General features: G+C 59.2%; 2 protein-coding genes, 1 long non-coding RNA gene and 1 other non-coding gene across 13 annotated transcripts in view; 3 read left to right on the top strand and 1 right to left on the bottom strand.

Moving 5' to 3' along the window:
- PCSK6 (proprotein convertase subtilisin/kexin type 6) overlaps positions 1 to 12,210 on the top strand; it is a 54,378-nt gene extending 42,168 nt beyond the window's left edge. For 2 of the 8 annotated variants that reach the window (XM_036355800.1, XM_036355798.1), the window contains 9 exons: positions 3,487 to 3,666; positions 4,324 to 4,362; positions 7,274 to 7,376; positions 8,559 to 8,755; positions 9,192 to 9,279; positions 9,730 to 9,833; positions 10,577 to 10,706; positions 10,966 to 11,078; positions 11,163 to 12,210. In XM_036355800.1, the coding sequence (XP_036211693.1) occupies positions 3,487 to 3,666; positions 4,324 to 4,362; positions 7,274 to 7,376; positions 8,559 to 8,755; positions 9,192 to 9,279; positions 9,730 to 9,833; positions 10,577 to 10,706; positions 10,966 to 11,078; positions 11,163 to 11,260 (1,052 nt within the window). In that variant the 3' untranslated portion in view covers positions 11,261 to 12,210. Of the gene's footprint in view, positions 1 to 1,925; positions 2,585 to 3,486; positions 3,667 to 4,323; positions 4,363 to 7,273; positions 7,377 to 8,351; positions 8,490 to 8,558; positions 8,756 to 9,191; positions 9,280 to 9,729; positions 9,834 to 10,576; positions 10,707 to 10,965; positions 11,079 to 11,162 lie in introns of those variants that run through there. The other 6 variants (XR_004975190.1, XR_004975187.1, XM_036355799.1 and 3 more) reach the window with 5 other exon arrangements.
- Positions 12,211 to 12,783: 573 nt separating this feature from the next.
- Positions 12,784 to 17,915, bottom strand: LOC118679259. The gene is made up of 2 exons (XR_004975191.1): positions 17,607 to 17,915; positions 12,784 to 17,480 (listed from the first exon to the last, which is right to left on the bottom strand). It is a non-coding gene; the product is annotated as an uncharacterized LOC118679259 (long non-coding RNA).
- Positions 14,867 to 19,235, top strand: LOC118679258 (U2 small nuclear ribonucleoprotein A'-like). 3 transcript variants are annotated; one of them, XM_036355807.1, is made up of 5 exons: positions 14,867 to 15,162; positions 16,665 to 16,812; positions 17,910 to 18,045; positions 18,370 to 18,461; positions 18,547 to 19,235. In XM_036355807.1, the coding sequence occupies exons 1-5, from the start codon at positions 15,081 to 15,083 to the stop codon at positions 18,560 to 18,562; spliced, it is 474 nt and encodes a 157-aa protein (XP_036211700.1). In that variant the 5' UTR covers positions 14,867 to 15,080; the 3' UTR covers positions 18,563 to 19,235. The 3 variants fall into 3 exon arrangements, with proteins under 3 accessions (XP_036211700.1, XP_036211701.1, XP_036211702.1); XM_036355808.1 differs by having other exon boundaries at positions 14,868 to 15,162; positions 18,396 to 18,461; XM_036355809.1 differs by lacking the exon at positions 18,370 to 18,461 and having other exon boundaries at positions 14,875 to 15,162.
- Positions 18,160 to 18,284, top strand: LOC118679291. Its single transcript, XR_004975201.1, has one exon. It is a non-coding gene; the product is annotated as a small nucleolar RNA SNORA54 (small nucleolar RNA).
- Positions 19,236 to 19,735: the final 500 nt, after the last annotated feature.

Here is a 19,735-nt window from a genome sequence, read left to right as displayed (position 1 = left end):
AGCCCAGGCCCCCTGGTCGGGGCTCATGCAGGAGGCAACCCATCGACGTGTTCCTCTCAATCGATGTTTCTCCCTGTCTTTCCCTCTCTCTTCCACTCTCTCTAAAAATCAAGGGAAAAATACCCTCGGGTGAGGATTTAAAAAGAAAAAAAAGCTGAATATATGTGCCTTAGCCGGTTTGGTTCAGCGGGTGGAACAGCGGGGCCCGGTGAAATGTTTAATCATCGGTTAAGAGCAGGAGAGCCCTGTCTGGTGCGGCTCAGTGGATAGAGCGTCGGCCTGCGGACCGAGGGGTCCCGGGTTCGATTCCATTCGAGGGCACGTGCCCGGGTTGCAGTTCCGGCCCTGGTCAGGGCTCGTGCGGGAGGCAAGCGGTCGGCGTGTTTCTCTCCCATGAAATTTCTCTCTGTCTCTCCCTCTCCCTCCCGCTCTAGCAAAAAATATCCTCAGATGAGGATTAAAAAAAAAAAAAAAGGCAGGAGAAATTAGCCTCTCCCGGGTGACGTTTCCCCCCCTTTTCCATCATCGAAAGTCCCATACTTTCTCGATTGCCTCCCGTGGCTCTTTCGCACTTTCCCCCTAAGAGCGTGGCCGTCCACGTCCCGTGTCATCTCCCAGGAAACGCTGGCGTTTCGCAGTCCCAGGTCGATGGCCCCAGCGAACCCGTGCTGGTGGCCGGAGAGAAAGACACATGCAGAACCCGTGCCTTCTGTGCCGGCGTCCAGGTTCGGCCCTGACACCCGTTTCCGGGAGACGGGCCTCGCCCCCGCTCCCCCGGGGACAGCTCGGCGAGGTCCCCGTCTCCACGCGCTCGGCTGTCTGTCCGCGGATTCCACGCGTTACCCCCCGTGAGTCAGGGCCCCGCAGTGTTTCCGTCCATCGTACTCTTTGCCTCCCTTCTTTCTATTTTATTTTTTTTAAATATATTTTTTTATTGATGTCAGAGAGGAAGGGAGAGGGAGAGAGAGAGTAACATCCATGATGAGAGAGAATCACGGATCGGCTGCCTCCTGCACGCCCCCTGCTGGGGATCGAGCCCGCGACCCGGGCCTGTGCCCTGATGGGGAATCGAACCTGGGACCCTTCAGTCCGCAGGCCGACACTCTATCCCAGGGGTGGGCAAACTTTTTGACTCGAGGGCCACAATGGGTTCTTAAACTGGACCGAGGGCCGGAACAGAAGCATGGATGGAGTGTTTGTGTGAACTAATATAAATTCAAAGTAAACATCATTACATAAAAGGGTACGGTCTTTTTTTTTTCCAGTTTTATTCATTTCAAACGGGCCGGATCCGGCCCGCGGGCCGTAGTTTGCCCACGGCTGCTCTAGCCACTGAGCCAAACTGGCTGGGGCACGTACAGCTTTTTATTGATTTTAAAGAGGAGGGGGGAGGGGAGGAGCATTGATTTGTTCCACTTATTTATGCATCCAGCGTAAGTGCCCTGACCCAGGATCAAACGTCCCTTGGCGTTTAGGGACGATGCTCTAACCCTCTGAGCTGCCCCGCCAGGGCTCTTGGCCTTCCTTCTACTTTTTATTTATTTTTAATGTAGTTTTATTGACTTCAGAGAGGAAGGAAGAGGGAGGGAGAGATAGAAAACATCAATGATGACAGAGAATCATGGATCGGCTGCCCCCTCATGGACGTGTGCCCTGACTGGGAAGCGAAGGTGCCCTCCTGGCTCCTAGGTCGATGCTCAACCACTCCTGTCACTCGAATGGTCCCTGGCCTGTGTTGCTCAGTGGGTTGGGTGTCATCCCAGGCACCAACAGGCGGCCGGTTCGATTCCCGGTCAAGGGCACACGCCCAGGTTTCCGGTTTGATCCCCGGTTAGGGGGGTGCGAAGGAGGCAGCCGATTGATGTTTCGCTCTCTCTCTCCCTCCCCCTTCCTCTCTCTCTCTAAAAATCGGTAATAAAAAGCAGAAATGTATCACCTTCCAAAAGATGTCGCCACGTCCACGTGACATCTCACAGAGCTCTGCGCGTCCCTCTTGACTTATCTCTGCTCTGGGCACAGCAGGCAGCCTTTAATGCCATCGCGAGCCGAGTGCGAATTGTATCAGACGTCGCCCGGGAGAAATGCCACCATTCCTTTCAGCCTCCTCTGTCGTCGTCGGACACGCCCGTGGCTTTCTGGGCTGTGGCCACGCCCGTGGCTTTCTGGGCTGTGGCCGGTACAAGGAGTCAGCTTCAGGCAGAGAGATCTCTCCTAAGTTTAAAGTTATTTCCTTAGGGTTTGTTCACAGGGAGACACGTGAACTTGAAGTCAAATAAGAGGCGGAGACCACAGCGTCTCGCTCGGGGCGTGGGGCCGGCATGTGCCTTCGCCGGTGCCAGTTGGAGAAATGGTCTTTTTTCCCCTCATTTATGTCGTGTGATCCTTCGAACGAGGGTGAGCGCTTTTCCTAATGAGCCCCTCCAGGTGGCATACGGACGCGCTAACCCTTGATGCGTCCTGGCTCCTGGGAAGGCGGTTTTTGTCTGCTGTTTGACCTCTGTGATTTATTTCCTTTGCTTATTTACTATCGTTCTATTATTGTTGTTGTTAATCCCAAGGATCTTTCCCATTGATTTTTAGAGGGAGGGAGGGAGGGGAGAGAGAGAGGGAAACATCGATGTGAGAGAAACACATGGATGGGTGGCCTTGAAATGTACCCCGCCCGGGGCCCGGGAATGGAGCCTGCAGCCGGGGTACGTGCCCTTGGCCGGAATCGAACCCGGGACCCCTCCGTCCGAGGGCCCGCGCTCTATCCACTGAGCCACACCGGCCGGGGCCGCCTGTGTATTTTTAACTCTGTGTTAAATGCCTTGGGCAGCGGGTGGCATTTCTCTGTGTGTGTGTGTGTTTTGCGGTCGGTCGTAGAACGGCTCTATGGAAATGCAGCGCCCGGGCCGGAAAACCCGCTCTTTCAAAGCGTGCTTGTATGTTTTTATGTTTTTATAAGTAGACGGAGCCGTTTTCATCCCTTCCGCCCGACCCTCGGCGGTAAACTCGGCAACTCGGGTTCACGGCAGGGAGAAGCGTCCGCTGGGGCGTACGCCTGAAACAGATTCCTTGATTTTTTCCTGGGCCTTCCTCTCCCTCTCCCTTCCTCGCTCACAAATGGAAGGCACCGCCCGGCCGGGGTGGCTCCGTGGTTGAGCGCCGACCAAGGAACCAGGAGGTCCCGGTTCGAGTCCCGGTCAGGGCACAGGCCCGGGGTGCGGGTTCGAGGCCCAGGAAGGGGGCGTGCAGGAGGCGGCCGGTCCATGGTTCTCTCTCCTCACGGATGTTTCTCTCTGTCCCTCTCTCCCTCTCTCCCATCGTCTCTGAAATCAATAATAAACATACCTTTAAAACCACCCTCTGGGAGGCTGTATCCTAAGAAGTATTAGCTCAGGAGTGGGTTTTTTTCAAAACTCACCGACCTACACCCTCCACGGCCGGCCCAGCGGGAGAGGGTGCGTGGGAGGGCTCCTGACGCGGGGGCTGGGTGCCTTGCAGGGAAGCTGAAGGAGTGGAGCCTCGTCCTGTACGGCACGGCCGAGCACCCCTACCACACCTTCAGCGCGCACCAGGCCCGCGCCCGCGTGCTGGAGCTGTCCACGCCCGCGCAGGAGCCGCCCAAGGCCGCCCGGCCGCCCGCCCCGGCCGAGGGCCCGGAGGACGAGGAGGACTACACAGGTAACGCGCCTGAGTCCAGGGGCACGGCCCGCCTCTTGCGGGGGCTGGTTTTCCCCTGTTTTCTTTCTTGTTGCTTTGTTTTGTGGATCCTCCCCTGAGGATATCTTCCCATCGACCTTTACGGAGAGTGGGAGAGACGGAGAGAAACATGGATGTGAGAGAGACACATCGAGGGGTTGCCTCCTGCACGCTCCCCGACCAGGGCCCGGCCGGGGAGGAGCCTGCCACCGAGGTACGTGCCCTTGAGCGGAATCGAACCCGGGACCCTTTGGTCCGCAGGCCGACGCTCTATCCACTGAGCCACACCAGATGGGGCTTGTTTTCCACTCTGAAATCGTGGGGCTGGCCTGGCTGGTGTGGCTCAGTGGTTGAGCATCAACTCATGAACCAGGAGGTCAGGGTTCGATTCCCGGTCAGGGCACGTACCCGGGTTTCGGGCTCGATCCCCTGTAGGGGGCGTGCAGGAGGCGGCCGATCCATGGTTCTCTCTCATCATGGATGTTTCTCTCTCCCTCTCTCTCCCTTCCTCTCTGAAATCAATTTTTAAAATATACTTTTAAAAAATCGTGGGGCTCCTCCTGGCTGACAGGGGGGTCAGGACGGGGGCTGCTCCGCATCCGGGAGCCGCAGTAACGCTGCTGATTTGCACTCACACAGCTCGGTCCTCCCAGGGCCCTCCTAGCGTTTCTCAGACCAGTAAGTATGCGTCCAGCTCGTAAGTATGTCCCCTCGCCCCAGGCCGGGAAATCGAGGGTCCTCTCTATGCCCAACCAGAACCGGACCCGCCCTGTGGTGCAGGGGCCTCCGCCCCGGGCTCCCGTCTCACGGCCTGACCCTCTCAAACCCACCCACCCTCCGACCCCGTGGCCAGGACCCGGGTCCTCGGGGGGCCCAGGCGGGTGCAGTCGAACGGGCACAGCCAGGCAGAGACGTGGACCGGCCTCAGGGGCTGCCAGAGAGACCCATGACTGGGTATCCAGGCCAACAAAGCGGCTGCAGCGTCGCCCAGAAAGTAAAAATGCCTCACGGTAAAGATTCCTTCCCAAAGATTTTTAAATTGATTTTTTAGAGAGAGAAGAGAGAGAGAGAGAGAGAGAGACATCAATGTGAGAGCGAAACGTCCATCGGCTGCCTCCTGCACGCCCCCCAGTGGGGATGGAGCCCGCAACCCGGGCCTGTGCCCTGAACGGGAATCGAGCCGTGACCTCCTGGTTCACAGGTTGACGCTCAACCACGGAGCCACGCCGGCCGGGCCCAGCTATGTCATTCGTTGCCAGGCGGCCCGTTCGGCTCAGCCGGCTCCCCAGCCGCAGGGCGAGGCCTCAGACCCTCCCCTGTGATCAGCAGGCTACGCAGCAAGCCGTTCCTTCCCCGAACCATCCCACAGCGATGGGCGAGAAACCGAGCTTCTGGTTGGGGCATAGTTTCCTGCGCTCAGTCCTCCAGCTGCCAGACGCGTGGAGGGTGCTCTCCAACACCCTTGATGCTCTGAGCTAGGTCATCGCTTCGGGGACCCGGGGGTCGGGCGGTGACACCATGGAGCTTCCCCACCCCCAGCATCGCGAGCATAAATGATGGGCGATTCCATTCAAATTTCCTTTGACACGGACTGTTGAATTATGAATTATGGGCTGATCGGCGCTGTTTCCCCCTGTGATTTGTAAATCAGATTCGGTCATAATTCATAAATGAACGCTTTCTTTTCCCCCATAAAATCTGCTCCCGACTCTAACCTTCCACCACCCGGGAATCTCCCCATATAAGACTGGTCTGCAGCCCAAGTCTAGAATGATGGAGGGGTGGGGGGTCGGGGTGAGGGTCTGTGGGGTGAGGGCGTGTTTCTGAGGCTCAGAAGCCCCCGAGTTCTCGGGCCAGAGGGACAGGTGGGCCAGCAGCGGCTACAAGAGCCAGGGAGGGTTTCATGGTGTGGGGGGCAAAGGGGGGGGGCTTGGAGGAGGAAGAGGGAGAGAAGGCCCGTCCGGTGTGGCTCAGGGGTTGAGCATCGACCTAGGAACCAGGAGGTCACGGTTCAATTCCCGATCAGGGCACGTGCCCGGGTTTCGGGCTCGATCCCCAGTGCGGGGTGTGCAGGAGGCAGCCGATCCAAGCAAGACCGGCCTGGTGACGCCCTGGGCTCCTAGCGAGGCCGGGTGTCCCCAGGGCCATGTCCGGGCTGGGGAGGGGGCAGCCGGTGGCCAAGTTCAATGTGTTTTCAGCCAAAACAGTGCGAGGGAGCTGGGTTTCGGAGGATTTCCCCGGGAATGGGCTGGACTAGAGTGGACAGGAGTCCGATCAGATGGGCATGGACCTCGCATTGCAAAAAGCCTGGCGTTAGGGGAGGGTTGGGGGGGAGGAGAGAAGGAGGCAGGTCGGGGAGGGGTGGCTGTGTCCTGTGCTGTGAGCGTCCCTGGGACAAACACCCCTTAGACAGGGGTCCGCCCCCTAGAAAGGGGACCCCCCCCAGTGCAAATGTTGGAAACGCCAACAACATCCAACCCTCGGGGAGGGAAGCAGAATGAACCTGCCCAGCGGGCGGTCCGAGGCCCTGTGGGGAGGGGAGGAGCCGGCTTTGTGCGCCAGCAAAGCCCCATTGTGCCCGGAGAATGGGCCTTTGTCCTCCCCTCCGTCCCCTGTGCTGCTGGCCGGGGAGCCCTCCCACCCCGAACGCAGACCTGACAGGAGGCTGTTTTCCTTCTCTTCCTAAAGACGCCAATGCCTTCAGAACGGCCCGGGCCCTCCCTGGGCAGACGGGGCTTCCCCGGCCTCTTCTAGAGCAGGAGGCGCAGCTCAGGGTGGGCGCGGGCACGCTGAGGCCGAGGTCCCGGGGAGAGGCCACGTGGGGACACGCCCCACGCCAGCCTGAGGGAGGGAGAGGCGGATCCGCTTGTAGCCCGACAACCATGGGGTCCGGGCTGCCTGTCACTCCCTGAGCCCATTCAGCAGAGACAGGGTGGAATCCTACCAGAGCGTTGATTCCGATCCTGCCGGCAGCGTGGGGGAGCAGCAGGGCACCCACAAACATCTGCTCTGCCCCCCCCCCCATAAGCCAGCTGCTGATGGTGGGTGGAAGGACAAAGGTTACATGGGAAGTTGGCAGAAGGGTTATGCCAGATGGGCAGTTTACAGGTGAGCGGGCTGGGGGTCTGCAAAGGCCTGTGGGTGTGCAAAGGCTGGGGGTTTGCAAAGGCTGGGGGTCTGCAAAGGCCTGTGGGTGTGCAAAGGCTGGGGGTCTGCAAAGGCCTGTGGGTGTGCAAAGGCTGGGGGTCCTCAAAGGGCTGGCGGCCCAGCGTTTCTGCAGCAAAACTGTTCGTCCTTCCAGTCCTTCCATGATCACCGGCAGCTCCCAGTGGGGAGGAGGGGCCCCATTTCCAGGGGAGCTCCCGGGGCCCGCGTGCAGCTCCCAGCCAGGTCAGAAGGTGCCTTTTTAATCAGAACAGCACAGCCGCGGTCACAGAGCGTGATTCATATTCCTTACAGTGACAGCTGGTCCCCAGCATTCTCTTCCTGCCCCTCACAGCGCAGCCCCGCAGGCCCACCGCGCTCCTGGGGGACGGGCGGGACGGAGCCGGTGTGTGCGTGGGTGAAAGGCAGGGCTTGTCTCTTGCAGGCATGTGCCACCCGGAGTGTGGGGACCAGGGCTGTGACGGCCCCGGCGCGGATCAGTGCCTCAACTGTGTGCACTTCAGCCTGGGCAACGCCAAGACCGGCAGGTAAGGGCGGGCGGGGTCCCACGGGAACTGGCTTTGCTGTTTTATGTTAATCCTCCCAAGGGTATTTTTCCATTGATTTCTAGAGCGAGTGGGAGGGAGGGCAGGGGGGGGGGGGGAGAGACACATCGATTGGTTGCCTCCCAAGTGCGCCTCGACCGGGACCGGGAATCAAACCTGAGGCCCTTCGGTGCTTGGACCGACTCTAACCACTGAGCAACACCAGACAGGGCAAAAGGGGTCTGTTTTGAGCTGTGTTCTCAGCCCCTCCACACACACACACACACACACACACACACACACACACACCCGGCACCCTACTTAAAAATTCGAGTGAAAAAGAAAATGTATAAGGAAAAAAATCCATGTAAAAAAAATAAAAATATCAAAAATCTATACTAACAATAGGGTTATATGCAAATTGGTCGGGATGCCCTCACACATAACAACCAATCAGCAGGCTGCGTGTGCTGCAGGCACAGGTGTGCGGGGACTTCCAGCGTCTGGGACGGGGGCAGGGCACGGCGGAGGCCTCTCCATGCACCTGTGCCGGGGGTCCATAGGCCTCCACAGGCTCCGCCCTACTTCTTTGGGGCAATCCATCGAGGAGCCCCAGATGGGTGGGCGGGGCCTACCTCTTTGGGGCGATGAATCAAGAGGCTCCCGCACTGTGACAGGGCACAGGCCAGGCTGGGCGACCCCCTCCCCTGAGTGCACAAATTTTGTGCACCGGGCCACTAGTTTGAAAAGAATCCTGGTGATGCCTGGACAGTGTGGCTCAGTGGTTGAGCATAGACCTATGAACGGGGAAGTCCCGGTTTGATTCCCGCTCAGGGCACATCCCGGGTTGCAGGCTCCATCCCCATCCAGTGGGGGGCGTGCAGGAGGCAGCCGATCCATGATTCTCTCTCCTCATGGATGTTTCTCTCTCTCTCCCTCTCCCTTCCTCTCTGAAATCAATAAAAATGTATTATTTAGGAGAACAAAAAGGACAACGGGCATTCACGGTTTAATCTTCTCCCCCGGGGCCTTTGTTTCCTGGGGTGCTGGGGGTTTTGGGGGGCAGCTGAGGTCCCTGCTGCTCAGGCCCTTCCTGGGCAGGGCCTTGGCCGTGGGACTTGGGCTGCGGGTGGAGAGCGCGGGCGTGGCTGAGGGAGAAGGTGCCCTCTGCTCTGGCTCCGGCAGGAAGTGCGTGAGCGAGTGCCCCCTGGGCTACTTCGGGGACGCGGCCGCCAGACGCTGCCGCCGGTGCCACAGGGGCTGCGAGACCTGCTCGGGCCGGAGCCCCACCCAGTGCCTGTCCTGCCGCCGCGGCTTCTTCCACCACCAGGAGACGAGCACCTGCGTGAACCCCTGCCCCGCCGGGTTCTACGCGTCGGACAGTAAGTGCGGCCCCGGCTGGTGCTGTCCAGTGGTTAGGGCGTCGGCCTACTAGTATGAACCAGGACGTCCCCGTTCGAGTCCCAGTCAGAACACATGCCCGGGTTGCAGGCTCCATCCCCATCCAGTAGGGGGCGTGCAGGAGGCAGCCGATCCATGATTCTCTCCCCTCATTGATGTTTCTCTCTCTCTCACCCTCTCCCTTCCTTCCTCTCTGAAATCAATAAAAATATATTTAAAAATAAAAGAATAGATTAAGAAGAAAAAGTGCATGTGGCTTCGCTGGGCATAGAAGTGACGAGTCGGCCGCCTCACTGGGGTGGGCGGGGGTCCCCTCTCTGGGGTGAATTTCCCACACCGGCGGGCTCGCTGGCCCGGATTGGATCGCGTCCATTCTCCCCACTCCCCCCCACCGCACCCCCGTCTCCTTTTCTCCAGGCCAGAGAAAATGCCTGAAGTGCCACCCCAGCTGTCAGAAGTGCGTTGACGACCCCGAGAAATGCACCGTCTGCAAGGAGGGGTTCAGGTGGGACCCCCTCTCCCCCCTCCGCACGGCCACCTGTTCCTGCTTTTCTTTTCCTTTTCGCGTTTATACTTGAATCGCCGTGTCTTGGCCAGTTTTTACTGAAAGCTACCTCTGCAGGGTAAAGGTTTAGCGTCTGTCCACATCACACTCTGGTCTTCTCTCTTCTCTCCGCTCCACACACGTCTCCTCTGAACACATTTTACCGGGGCCCGGCCGGCGTGGCTCAGGGGTTCAGCATCTACCTGTGAACCAGGAGGTCCCGAGTTCGAATCCTGGTCAGGGCACAGGCCCGGGTTGCGGGCTCGGTCCCCAGTTGGGGGTGTGCAGGAGGCGGCCGATCCATGATTCTCTCTCATCATGGATGCTTCTCTCTCTCTCCTTCTCTCTTCCTTTCCGAAATCAATAAATGCGCAATGGTTTTTAACCGCCTTTTCTTTTTCCCACCGGCAGCCTCGCTCGGGGCAGCTGCATTCCCGACTGCGAGCCGGGGACCTACTTCGACTCGGAGCTGGTCCGATGCGGGCAGTGCCACCCCACCTGCAAGACCTGCGTGGGTGAGTGCACGGCCGGCCGGGTGCCGGGGGGCATGGGGCCCGCAGTCCTGGAACCCCGGTTCCCCGGTGGGTGGGTGGCTCCCCTCTCTGGGGCCTGAGGAAGCCTTAGGACCTCCGGGCGGCTGTGAGGTTTGTGGCATCAAATACCAAGATGGGGGGGGTGAGGGCTACAGTTTATAGGTGTGAGGCTGGAATTGGGGAAGACGCCAAGGTTGTGGGACCCGGCCGGTGTGGCTGGGTGGTTAGAGCGTCGCCCCGTGAACCAGGAGGTCAGGGTTCGATTGGGGTCCAGCCCCATTTCACGTGGGCGGAGCCAGACGGGGGCGGCTCTCTCGCAGGAGCAGGGCCTGTTGGGAAAGGAAGCATTTGGAATCAGGGCCCACGAACTTTTGTCCATTTTTTATTTCCTTTTTTTAAATATATATTTTTTTGTTTGGTTTTTTGGTTCCTTTTTTTCCTTTCTTTTTTTCTCTCTTTTTCTTTTTTTGGGGGGGCTGTGGGGAGCTGTGCTGAGCTTGGCGCAGGCCTCCGTGTGTCCATCTGTGAAATGGGTGTGTGCTGCCCCCTAGAGGGTGAGGATGGGGAGGGCCCGGCGCGGGCACACGGTGGGCACCTGGGACCTGGCTAGGTCGTGGCCTCGGGTCGCTGGGCCAGGACCCCGGCTCTCAGGCGGCAGCGGGCGGGGTGGGAGGTGGGGGGCTGTCCCTGATGTCGGCTCCTTCTCCCCCTCTCCCCCCCGCCAGGCCCCAGCAGGGAGGAATGCATCCACTGCGCCAGCAACCTCCACTTCCAGGACTGGAAGTGTGTGCCCGCCTGCGGCGAGGGCTTCTACCCCGAGGCCATGCCCGGGCTGCCGCACCGAGTCTGCCGGAGGTATGTGCCCGCCCGCCGTCTTTTTATTTGTTTTTATTGATTTCAGAGAGGACGGGAGAGGGAGAGGGAGAGGGAGAGGGAGAAACGTCACGGATGAGAGAATCATGGATGGGCTGCCTCCTGCACGGCCCGCACTGGGGATCGGGCCCGCACCCCGGGCCTGTGCCCCGACGGGGACTGGACCCGGGACCTCCTGGAGCGGCCGGCCCGGTCCCCATCCGGCCGCGGGAACCCCTGTCCCCTCCGTGTCCCCCGACAGGTGCGACGAGAACTGCCTGAGCTGCGAGGGCTCCAGCCGGAACTGCAGCCGCTGCAAAGCGGGCCTCACGCAGCTGGGCGCCTCGTGCGTCGCCAACCACACCTGCAGCAACGGTGAGCGGGGCTGGGACCGGGCACCGCGGGGCAGGGCCCCCCACGGCCCCCCGAGTCTGACCAGGCCCCCCCCTCTCTCCCCAGCGGACGAGACCTTCTGCGAGATGGTGAAGTCCCAGCGGCTGTGTGAGCGCAAGCTCTTCATTCAGTTCTGCTGCCGCACGTGCCTGCGGGCCGGGTAGGGGCGGGCCGGCCGCTCCAGTCCGTCCGTCCGTCCGTCCGTCCGTCCGACCGCCCGTCTGCAGACTGAGGGCCAGAGCCCGTTTCCGGGGCGGCGCCCGCCTCTGACAGCTTCACCTCCCGCGGGGCCAGGGCCTGCAGGGCGCGCTGCCGGCCTGGAGGGTGGCGGCCCCCAGGGGTGTCCCTACGGCAACGTCCCTCCAACTCTGCCCGCCGGCCGCCTCCCTCGGGGACCCCGATGGGCACCCCGGGCTCTGCCTGGGACCCCCCACGTTTACTGAATCTTCAGACCAAAGCGAACGGCACGCACGTGGCCTCCCCGTCGCTTCTCACCGGGCTTCGAGCATCTCCAAGGTCAACCTCAGCCGGCCGCCGTGGAGGCCGGTTTGGGGGCGTGAACTCGGGGCCCTGGGGCGGGTGGGGGGGTCTATTTCTGCAACGTCCGTGGCTTTTGAAATGGCCGCGACGCCCCAGAAAGTCAGCCCACAGCCCCGAGGGGAAGGGGCTGCCCGTCCCGGGTCTCGGGGTCCCCCGGCCCCAATGCCCGCCACCCCCCCCCCTTTCCCAACGCAGAGTCTTCCGAGCAGGGTCCCCGGTAGCGAGCCCGCGGGGCCAGCGGGAGCTCCTGCTGCCAAACCTGTGTGGGGCCGGCGGTCGTCAGCTGCCTGTTCCGGTTCTCCCCGAGGGGCGTCCTGTACGCAGGGGGCGCCTCTGTTTCCCAGGAAATGCACAGATCGGCTCCCGGGACGGGAGTAACCTTTGCCTTAAACTCTCTCTCGAGCTTGGGCGTCCCCGTTGTGTCCAGCTCCCCCCTCGGACCATCCCGCAGCCCACGTGTCCCTGGGAGCTGGGCCCCCCGCAGGGGTGGATCGAACCCATGACGGCGAGGAAGACGCCCTCAGAGCAAATGCAGTGCTGACCCTAAGTTAATAAAGAAGTTAACAGCCCCCTGCGAAGGCTCCTGTTTCTTTCCTGGGCACAGCGATGACCCGTGGGTGCAGCCCGGCCGGTGTGGCTCAGTGGTTGCGCTTCGACCTGTGAACCGGGAGGTCGCGGGGTTCCATTCCCGGTCAGGGCACAGGCCTTGGCTGTGGGGGTGCAGGAGGCAGCCCATGGATGACTCTCATCACTGATGTCTCTCTCCCCCTCCCCCTCTGCGGTCAATAACATTCTAAACCACAAAACTACAAAACCTTTTTTAAACCCCAGCAAGCGGAATGGCAAGTGCCAGTGCACATGGGTTGACATGTATGCGATTTGACATGCGTGCTATTTTGTTGTATTGACAGCAAGCGTCAAAACTTCCTATGTCCAGTTTGCTGAAGGTGTTAGCATCATGGATATTTTTACGCCTAAAAACGTCGAATGTCGTGCCACAAAGAGCATTTGCGGGAAGTTTTAAGTCATGACTGGTGACGAGTGAAAAAAATCCGCAGTATTAACCGGTACACCTGGCAAAACCAGTTTTGTGGTCCGAGCGCGCCGCCTTGTGGACATCTCTGGAATTGCATGTGGCTTGTTTAAATTTTTTTTTAAGTCATCACAATGCAAACTACAGACAAGTTACTGGCACAGAGAACTCTCCCTGAGCGATCTGACATCACCCATGTGACACCCTACCACCTCGCAAACATTTTAATATTTTTTCCTCCCAAATACTTGGGAGGCGATTTCTAGAATCAGGGCCCCTCCAGACTCCAGAGACCCCCCAAGTACGCAACCAGAATCGGGAACGTAGCCCGGGCGCCCCAGGACCTCAGAACCACAAGAGACCCGTTAGCGCGTATGGCAGTGGGGGGGGGGTCCCCCCCGGCCCCATAGGGGTGGATCGAACCCATGACACCAAGAAAGACGCCCTCAGACCAAATGCAGTGTTAACCCTAAGTTAATAACCGTTAACAGCCCACAGCGAAGGTGTCTGTTTCTTTCCTGGGCACAGCGATTACACGTGCGTGCTGCCTGGCCGGTGTGGCTCAGTGGTTGAGCTTTGACCTATGAACCGGGAGGTCAAGGGTCCGATTCCTAGTTGGATTCCCGGTTGGGGGTGCAGGAGGCAGCTGATCAGTGATTCTCATCGTGGATGTTTATCCCTCTCCCTTCCTTTCTGAAATAAATTTAAAAAAAATTTTTTTAAAGGAAAAAAACAGTGCCAGCTGGGTCCAGCTTGCAGGGCTCCGGTTGGGGATGGCCTGTCAGGTCAGTGGGGTTGCGGCAGGAAGCCTAGAGGAGGCACCTCAGGAGGCAGAGAAATTAGTGCTTTGGGAGGACCCTGTCCTGGGGGCAGCCTGCCCGTGGCTGCAGGTTCACAGCCTGAGGGTGAGGGTTCGAGATCAGAGTCCCTCCCGGAGTCTCGAGTGCCTGGAAAACGTCCTTTTTTGTCTCCGTTCTTTTGAGCTTTGATTGCAGAGGAGACCATTAAAACAACAGAATACACTCCGGCCAGTGTGGCTCAGTGGTTGAGTGTCGACCTATGAACCAGGAGGTCCCGCGGTTGGAAACCCAGTCAGGCACATGCCCCGGTTGGGGGCTCCATTTCGGGTGTGGGGTGTGCATGAGGCAGCTGATCTATGATTCTCTCTCAAAATTGGTGTTTCACTCTGACCCTCTTCCCTTCTGAGATCAATAACATAAGAAAAAAAACCCACAAAACCTTTTTTAAAACCCAGCTAGCGGAATGGCAAGCAAAACTAGTTTTGTGGACTGAGCGCGCCGCCTTGTGGACATCTCTGGAATTGCATGAGGTTTAAACTTATTTTTAAGTCGTCACAATGCAAACTTCAGAAAAGTTACTGGTACAGAGAACTCTCTCCCTGAGCGATCTGACATCACCCATGTGACACCCTATTTTCCTTCCCAATACTTCAGAGGCGATTTCCTATAAACAAGGGCCTTCTCCTGCACAACCATCAGAATCCGGAAGTTCACGCTGAGCGTCTTCACCGTCCAATCCCCTGACGGGTTCACATGTGGCCCGTTGTCCCAGGAAGGCCCTTCGCAGGCGGCCAGAGACCCCGCTGCACCCCGTTCCCGGGAGAGGCACCCTGTGCATTGAGTCTTTATTTCTCGCCAGTCCTCTTCCTGGAACCTTTGAAAGACTCGCGTGCTTAACACTTTGCTTAACCAGCGGATACAAATCTGGGGCCCCTCCAGATTCCAGAGACGCCCCAGGATCGCAACCAGAACCGGGGAATTAGCCCGGGAGCCCCAGGACCTCGGAACCGCAAGAGATCCGGATCCTGGCTCTTCGATTGTTTGGGCCTGGGCGCCGAGCGGCGAGCGCGTAAATGGTCCCAATCAATTAACGCTGCCTATTGCAGGGCGCAGGGCACGCTGGGATGTGTACCTGGCGTTGGGCGCGAGCACACCGGAAGTGTGTCGACGTTGGCGCGGTGCACGCCGGGAAGCGAGTCTAGCGGCGAGCGGGGCATGCCGGGAAGTGCGTCTTGCGTCAGTCGCAGGGCACGCCGGGAAGTGTGTCGGCATCGACCCGGGGCATGCCGGGAGATGTGTCTGGCGTGTACGCCGGGCATGCTGGGAAGTGCGTCTTTGCGTCGGTCGTAAGGTACGCCGGTAAGTGTGACGACTGGGGCGCGAGGCATGCCGGGAGGTGCGTCTAGTCGGGGCTAGTCCGGAAGTGTGTCAGAAGGATTTCGGGTCGCCCGGAAGTGGTCGTTTGCGGGCGCGGGCAGGCCGTGTAGTGGTCGTTTGCTGCCCAGCGCGGGTCACAGAGGGAAGTGTGTCTGGTGACGGGCCTGAGCCACCCCGGGAGGTCTGTCTGGCGGGAGACCCGGCGCCGCGGAGCGGGAGCAGGGAGGCGGCAGGATGGTGAAGCTGACGGCGGAGCTGATGGAGCAGGCGGCGCAGTACACCAACGCCGTGCGGGACCGCGAGCTGGACCTGCGGGGTGAGTCGGGGGAGAGGCCGGGGGCTGGCGCCGGGCCCGCGGGCCTGTCGTGTGGGCTCCGTGCACGGCCGGCTCGGGGGACGGGGACTCGGATTGCTGCCCGACCCGTGTCCGTGGGCCTGTGTTCGGTTCGGCCTCGTGGGACCGTTTCTCAGTCTGATCTGCTCGAGAGCGAGCGGCTGGTTCCCAGGAAACACGTTAAAGTGATAGCGTCAGAGGGAGGGCAGGGCGCGCGCTAGTCCTTTTTTTTTACTTTTCTTTTTTAGAGAGAGCGGGGGGGGGGGGGGGGGAGAGGAACACATGCACGTGAGAGAGACACATCGTTTGGTTGCCTCCCGCACATGCCCTGACCGGGCCGGGATCGAACCCGAGACCCGCGGGGGCTCTGGCCACAGGGGGCGGACGAGGCCATTAGGGAGGAAGTGAAGGACCGGCTCCCCGCGCTTCCTTAGCCGCGTCAGCGGCCCCGGGCCCCTTCACGCAGACACGTCATCTGGTGACCCCCCTGTCAGTGCGGACACTGAACCATTCGGATCCGGAGCTGCTGCAACCCCAGCCAAGGTTAGAGTGCACCTCCCGGCCACGGCCGCACCCCAATGAGCATCCTCAACGCCCCGCCCATTTCCTACTTGGGAGATGGCGGCGATGTCCCGGAGGCAGTGAGCACAGTAGTCAGTGAGCCCGGAAATGACCCCTTCTCCACCAAACGGAAGTTCATAAAAAGCAAAGTGTTCTGGCCCTGGCCGGGTGTCGCAGTGGTTAGAACGTCGGCCGGTGGACTGAAGTGTCAGGGGTTCATTCCAGGTGAAGAGCAGGTTCCTGGGTTGCAGGTTCAATCCGGGACGGGTCGGGTCTTGTGCAGGAGGCAACCAATTCCTGTGTCTCTCTCACATCCATGTCTCTCTCTCTCCTCTCCCCTCCCTCCCACTCTCTCTAAGAACCAATGGGGAAGCGTCCTAGGGTGAAGATGGACAACAACACAGCAGTCGGAGGGACAGGCAGCTGTCTGTCCAGTAAATCAGAAGGGACTTAGGAAGACCCTGAAGAGCCACCGCCTCGGGGATGAGCTGGTCCAGTCTGTGCCCGGGATCCAATCCCACAGGGACCACGGGGTCTCGGCGCAGCTGCTGCTGCCTGAGCTTCTGGCCTAGACTCCTTTCGGACAAAGCCAGGTCGTTCTACCCATCTTCTTATTAATCCTTATTTTCCCATGGATTTTAGAGAGGGAGGGGACGGGGGGAAGAGATAGGAACATCCATGATGAGAGAGCATCATGGGTCTGCTGCCTCCTGCACGCCCCCACAGGGGATCGAACCTGCAACCCAAGACCTCCTGGGCCATGGGCTGATGCCAACCACCGAGCACACTGGCTGGGCCTGGGGAAACACTTTCTGAATGAATGCTAGCTTTTTAAATTAAATTACTGGGAAATTCTGCTAATGTGCTTTAGCACCTTTTAGTTTTACTAATACTTAGGGATTTTTTTCCTCTCCGTTTCACAGGCTATAAGATCCCTGTCATCGAGAACCTGGGTGCGACCTTAGACCAGTTCGATGCGATCGACTTTTCTGACAATGAGATCCGGAAGCTGGACGGCTTCCCGCTGCTGCGGAGACTGAAGGCCCTCCTGGTGAACAACAACAGGATCTGGTGAGTGGCCGCCGGGGCCGCGTCTGGTGCCCAGGGTGAGCGCCCTACCCGCTGCCAGTGCCACCTCCACGTTCCCTCTGAAGGTGAGAAACAAGGAAGCTTTCCTCGTGCAGGTGAGAGCTTAGCTTGGCATCGGGCTCGCCCAGCGGTTTCCGACCTTTTCCATCTCATCTCGGGGCGCACACAACTAGTCACTCAAATACTGCAGCACAAGAGTCTGACCCCAAAAAATAGATTTAAATCGATTTCAGAGAGGAAGGGCGGGGGAGAGAGGTAGAAGCATTAATAATGAGAGAGAATCACTGATCGGCTGCCTCCTGCTCACCCCACACTGAGGATGGAGCCCACAGCCAGGGTGTGTGCCCTGACCGGGAATGGAACCGTGACCTCCTGGTTCCTAGGTCGATGCTTATCCCATCATGTGGTGGGATAAGTCCGCCTGGAATCTGACTCCAGGGAGATGGCCCGGCTCTGCATTCGCTGTGCTTCCTGGCGGATCTGAGTTTGTCGTCTTTTCCTGGAGCGGACTTGTCTCACTCACCTTCATGTTTTCCCTCCTCTTGCTCCCTCTCACTCCTGTGCGCTCCGTCTGTCTTTCTCTGGTCGTTCTGTTTTTCCTGGAGCAGCTTAGAGAGTAATTATTGAACAGCTGGCTCTGTTCCTAGCTCCTAGGAAGGAAACGTGTATCATCCAAGTTCCTACTTCTCTTGTTGACACCAGTACAGACGCCCCGTTCCCGCCTCTGCCACCTCCCCCCGCCCCTCCCTCGGCCGCCACCACAGGCGTCTGCTCACATTTGTCACAGTGGAGAGGTGACCAGTGTAACCTCTACCCTCCCAGACAGTGCAGGGCCCTGAGCCATGTCAGTCCCGCAGGCCAGCTCGCTGTGGGTCTGATGCGCTGGTTAAAGCCATCGGCGCTGTGGGTGGAGAAGCTGCTCCGGCCAAGAGGGGAGGGTGCAGAAGCCCCAGTGCCTTCATCAGCTTGTTCCCGGGAAGCGCATCGGGCGCCGGAGCGGGAAGGACGGGGCAGGATGGTCCTCCTCCGAGGCATCCCCGTGCACAGCGGCTCAGGGGGTGTCTGCTCTCCCTCCACAGGGTGACCTGGACCCGCTGGCGTCGCTCAAGTCGCTTAAGACGCCCTGTGACAGTGAGTCCCTCACAGGAACCCCTGCCCGGCCTGGACCTTAACACCCTGAGGACAGGAATGCTGCCTGGGAACGAACTGGAAAAGGTTTACAATTTTATAAATATACATATTGTTTTTAAAACTCATAAGCCTTCTAATATTGTTTTACCCGCTATGGAGAAGAAAAGAAAAGGGCACCTTTTAAACACAAATCCTGCAAAGCACTGTTCGTGACCTGTGGGCCGTGCTGTGGCTCACGGGTTCCATTCCAGTGCGACAGCAGCCCCACTGCCCGCACACTGACCGCCTGATGGTACTCTCAGTGTCGGGTCTTGGACACAAGCATGGGGGTGGGGCGGGGGAGGCAGAAAAAAAATTGCAGCCCTAGCTGGTGTGGTTCAGTGGTTAGAGCGTGGACCTCTGAACCAGGGGGTCCTGGTTCAATTCCTGGTCAGGTGCGACGAGAACTGCCTGGGCTGCGAGGCGGGCCTCACGCGTCGCCAACCCCACCTGCAGCAATGGTGAGCGGGGCCTGGGACCCGGCACCTCAGGGCAGGGAGCCCCACGGCCCCCCAATTTGACTGGGCCCCCCTTTTTTCTCCCCAGCGGAGGAGACCTGTGAGATGGTGAAGTCCAACCGGCTGTGTGAGTGCAAGCTCTTCATTCAGCTCTGCTGCCCGCACGTGGGCACAGCCCATTGAGTTCCACCCGCCGGCCGCATCCCTGTGAGGACGGGACCCCAATGTGCACCCTCAGGCTCTGCCTGGGACCCCCACGTTTACCGAATGTTGGGACCAAAGCAGAGTGTCAAGCACGTGGCCTCGCGTCCCTTCTTGTTGGGCTTTGAGCATCTCCAAGGTCAACCTCAGCCTCCCGTGGGACGGGCCGTCCCCACGTGTGACAAAGGGCCCAGCCGCCCCTGTCCTCCGCCCAGACTGTAAGCCAGACGGCACGGCGGGACCTCCTCCTGCCGAACCTGTTGGGGCGTGTGGATCCGCTGCCTGTTCCGGTTCTCACTGAGGGGGGTCCTGTGGACAGGGAGCCCCAATATTTCCCAGGAAATGCACGGATCGCCTTCCGGGGCCAGGAGTAACCTTTGCTTTAAACTTTCTATTGATCTTCAATGTTTCCATTCAGTCCGGCTCCACCCTCTGTCCTCACAAAGCCCACATGTCCCTGGGAGCTGGGCCCCCACCTCAAAGGGGTGGATCGAACCCACGACACCAAGAAAGACGCCCTCAGAGCAAATGCAGTGCTGACCCTAAGTTAATAAAGCGTTATCAGCCCCCTGCGAAGGCTCCTGTTTCTTTCCTGGGCACAGCGATGACACCTGGCGCTGTCCAGCTGGTGTGGCTCAGTGGTTGAATTTCGACCTGTGAACCAGGATGTCACAGATCCGATTTCTGGTGTGATTCCGGGTAGTGGGCTCCATCCTTGGTGTGGGGTGTAGGAGGCCCCGATTGATGGTTCTCTCTCATCGCTGGTGTTTGTCTTTGCCCCTCTCCCTTCCCCTCTGAGATCAATAATATATTTTAAAAAAACAAATATACAAAACCTTTTTTAAAACCCAGCAAGCGAAATGGCAAGTACCAGTGCACATGTGTTGATATGTATGCGATTTGATATGTGTGCTATTTTGTTGTATTGACAACAAGCTTCAAAACTTCCTATGTCAAATTCTCTGAAGTTAACATCCTACTTATTTTTTTAAAATATATTTTATTGCCAAAACTGGTTTGGCTCAGTGGATAGAGCGTCGGCCTGCGGACTGAGGGGTCCCAGGTTCGATTCCAGT

Source organism: Myotis myotis, unplaced genomic scaffold (genome assembly GCF_014108235.1).
Source record: "Myotis myotis isolate mMyoMyo1 unplaced genomic scaffold, mMyoMyo1.p scaffold_m19_p_23, whole genome shotgun sequence".
In the NCBI taxonomy this organism is placed as follows: Eukaryota; Metazoa; Chordata; class Mammalia; order Chiroptera; family Vespertilionidae; genus Myotis; species Myotis myotis.
The sequence above is the reverse complement of the archived record's forward strand: the minus strand, read 5'-3'. Positions and strand labels throughout refer to the sequence as shown.

Bases quoted from the DNA above. Each gene is read 5' to 3' on its own strand.
- LOC118679258 (XM_036355807.1), top strand. From the start codon at position 15,081: ATGGTGAAGCTGACGGCGGAGCTGATGGAGCAGGCGGCGCAGTACACC. The intron at 15,163-16,664 runs GTGAGTCGGGGG...TCCGTTTCACAG, and splicing joins CCGCGAGCTGGACCTGCGGG to GCTATAAGATCCCTGTCATC. The intron at 18,046-18,369 runs GTTTACAATTTT...CCTCTGAACCAG, and splicing joins CTGGGAACGAACTGGAAAAG to GGGGTCCTGGTTCAATTCCT.